A 1,938-nucleotide genomic window follows, 5' to 3' on the forward strand; every position below is an offset into this window, starting at 1 on the left:
CGATCCTCAAACTTGATATATCCAAGTTCCAACATAAAATGAACGAGAAACCCGACTCCCAATCAGTACTTACTTGCCACCCCCTCTTAAAACTCATACATGCCCTGAAATGGTGGTGGTTTTGAGCCAAACTGGCAAGACCCCGCCATTTGCACATGGATTAATTAGGGGGCAATGGATATTGGATAGTGGATAGGAGACCTTCTTCAATACCCAAAATCCACAACTACTCCATCTCTTTAAATGTAGAATGATAGTACGTGCCTTTCAAGTCCTAAATTACCCATTAATAAAATGAGATTTCCAAAATATCAAAAACACATATAAATATATAAATATATTTTTGTTTTACTCATTTTCTTCTAACCAAAAAAAAAAAAAAAGACCTAGCGCTACAATTTACAGAGTTGCTCTACTATTGCCACATCACAGTGACAGGTTTACATTTTTCCCAAAATCCCAAAAAAATACAAGAGGAAATTAGAGAAAAGAAAAATATTTCAGTGGGAGGTCCTATTCTCGCTCCTACCAGCACTGATCGGTTTCCCATCTCCGGGTCGGGTAAAATCCGGACCGGTTACGAGCGGCGGAGAACTCGAAGGGTCGCCTCTGGAACTGGGCACCCAAGGAGAGATCGTAGAGCGCCCTGGCCGCCGGATCGGACAGCGTGGCATATGCGTTGTGGATCTCCATGAAATCCTGGCCGTCAGATCGCACCGCATCCGGGTGGTACATCTTGGCCAGGCTCCGGTACGCTGTCTTGATCTCCGTCGGCGACGCCGTACGCTTTACCCGGAGCACCTCGTACAGGCTCCCCGGCCTCCGCGTCTCCGTGGCAGTGACCGAATCGACCTCGGGTGATGCGCAAACGGAGGAAACCGTGCATCTCCGATTGGTAAATCTCCGTGCCGTTGTAGGGGTACTAGGCGGAGACCTGACGGAAGAAAATCGGTTAATCTCCGGCGAGTAACAGAGGGAATTTCTGGCGGGGATGGTTAGGGTTCCTAACATTGTAAAGAAAAGAGGGGTTTTTAGATGCAGATTTGAGGATTCGAAAATTAAGTTCCCGTTTGGAGAAGAGAGAAGTTGTGTGTGTGAAAAGGGAGGAAAAGAGAGGGATGATATATAGAGTCAATGCCCGGAGAGAGAGAAGATGAGAAAGGCAAAACCGTGTGAGTTGTGTCTGTGTGTGTGTGTTGGATTCAAGAAAATGCTGACATGGCATTGCCTTCTAGAACAGCTTGCTTTCTTTTCGGCTACCTTGCTAGAGCCCTGGGCCGAGCCGGTTTCATGGCTTTTGATTGGGACATTTAATTTAATTTAATACTATATAATTATATTATTCTAACCATTATTAATTTATTTGACGAGTTGGAGTTATTTAATTGAAGATATTAATTACCATTACGTTTTGTAACCCTTTCTATAGTGATGTGGTTGCGAATGTAGGGTGCTGACCATGCAAAGCATGAACCCCTAAGCTAATAGGATAATAAATGTACAAATGTACAATAGGTTTGGTTAATGTAGGTGACTTTTTATTTTTCTTATGGTTTTTTCACACTTTGGTGAGTCATTTTCTAGATGTCTCTCTTAATGCTCTTAAATATAAATATGGTAGTTGTTGATACAATGACTACCCATGTCGATCAATCCATGTGTATGAGACATGTAAAAGGATCAACGGTTAAAATAACAAATTGGGAGTGACAAAGAAATTACTTTCGATGCTTAAGTTAACGAGAGTGAGATTAAGTGAATATATAGAGGACCGCTTTATCTTTTATAGAGGATTTCCGTCATTAATTGGCAAAAGGGGCCAATATAAAAGGTGGTGCTTTCTCATTATTTAAAAACATTATGTGAATACATAATATAACATGATGTCCAATCGAACTAATTTTGTTTTAACAACAATGCGTATTGGTTTTGGATTTG

The 1,938-nt window shown here is 41.5% G+C and overlaps 1 protein-coding gene across 1 annotated transcript; it reads right to left on the reverse strand.

Annotated features, from left to right (window-relative positions):
* Positions 1 to 300: 300 nt before the first annotated feature.
* On the reverse strand, positions 301 to 1,124 carry LOC132175739 (chaperone protein dnaJ 11, chloroplastic). The gene has a single exon (XM_059587767.1). It carries the CDS (start codon positions 1,009 to 1,011, stop codon positions 526 to 528), a length of 486 nt encoding a protein of 161 aa, XP_059443750.1. The 5' UTR covers positions 1,012 to 1,124; the 3' UTR covers positions 301 to 525.
* Between the last annotated feature and the right edge of the window lie 814 nt (positions 1,125 to 1,938).

The sequence above is a fragment of the Corylus avellana genome, chromosome ca3 (assembly GCF_901000735.1).
Source record: "Corylus avellana chromosome ca3, CavTom2PMs-1.0".
NCBI classification, from domain to species: Eukaryota; Viridiplantae; Streptophyta; class Magnoliopsida; order Fagales; family Betulaceae; genus Corylus; species Corylus avellana.

Bases quoted from the DNA above. Each gene is read 5' to 3' on its own strand.
- LOC132175739 (XM_059587767.1), bottom strand. From the start codon at position 1,011: ATGTTAGGAACCCTAACCATCCCCGCCAGAAATTCCCTCTGTTACTCG.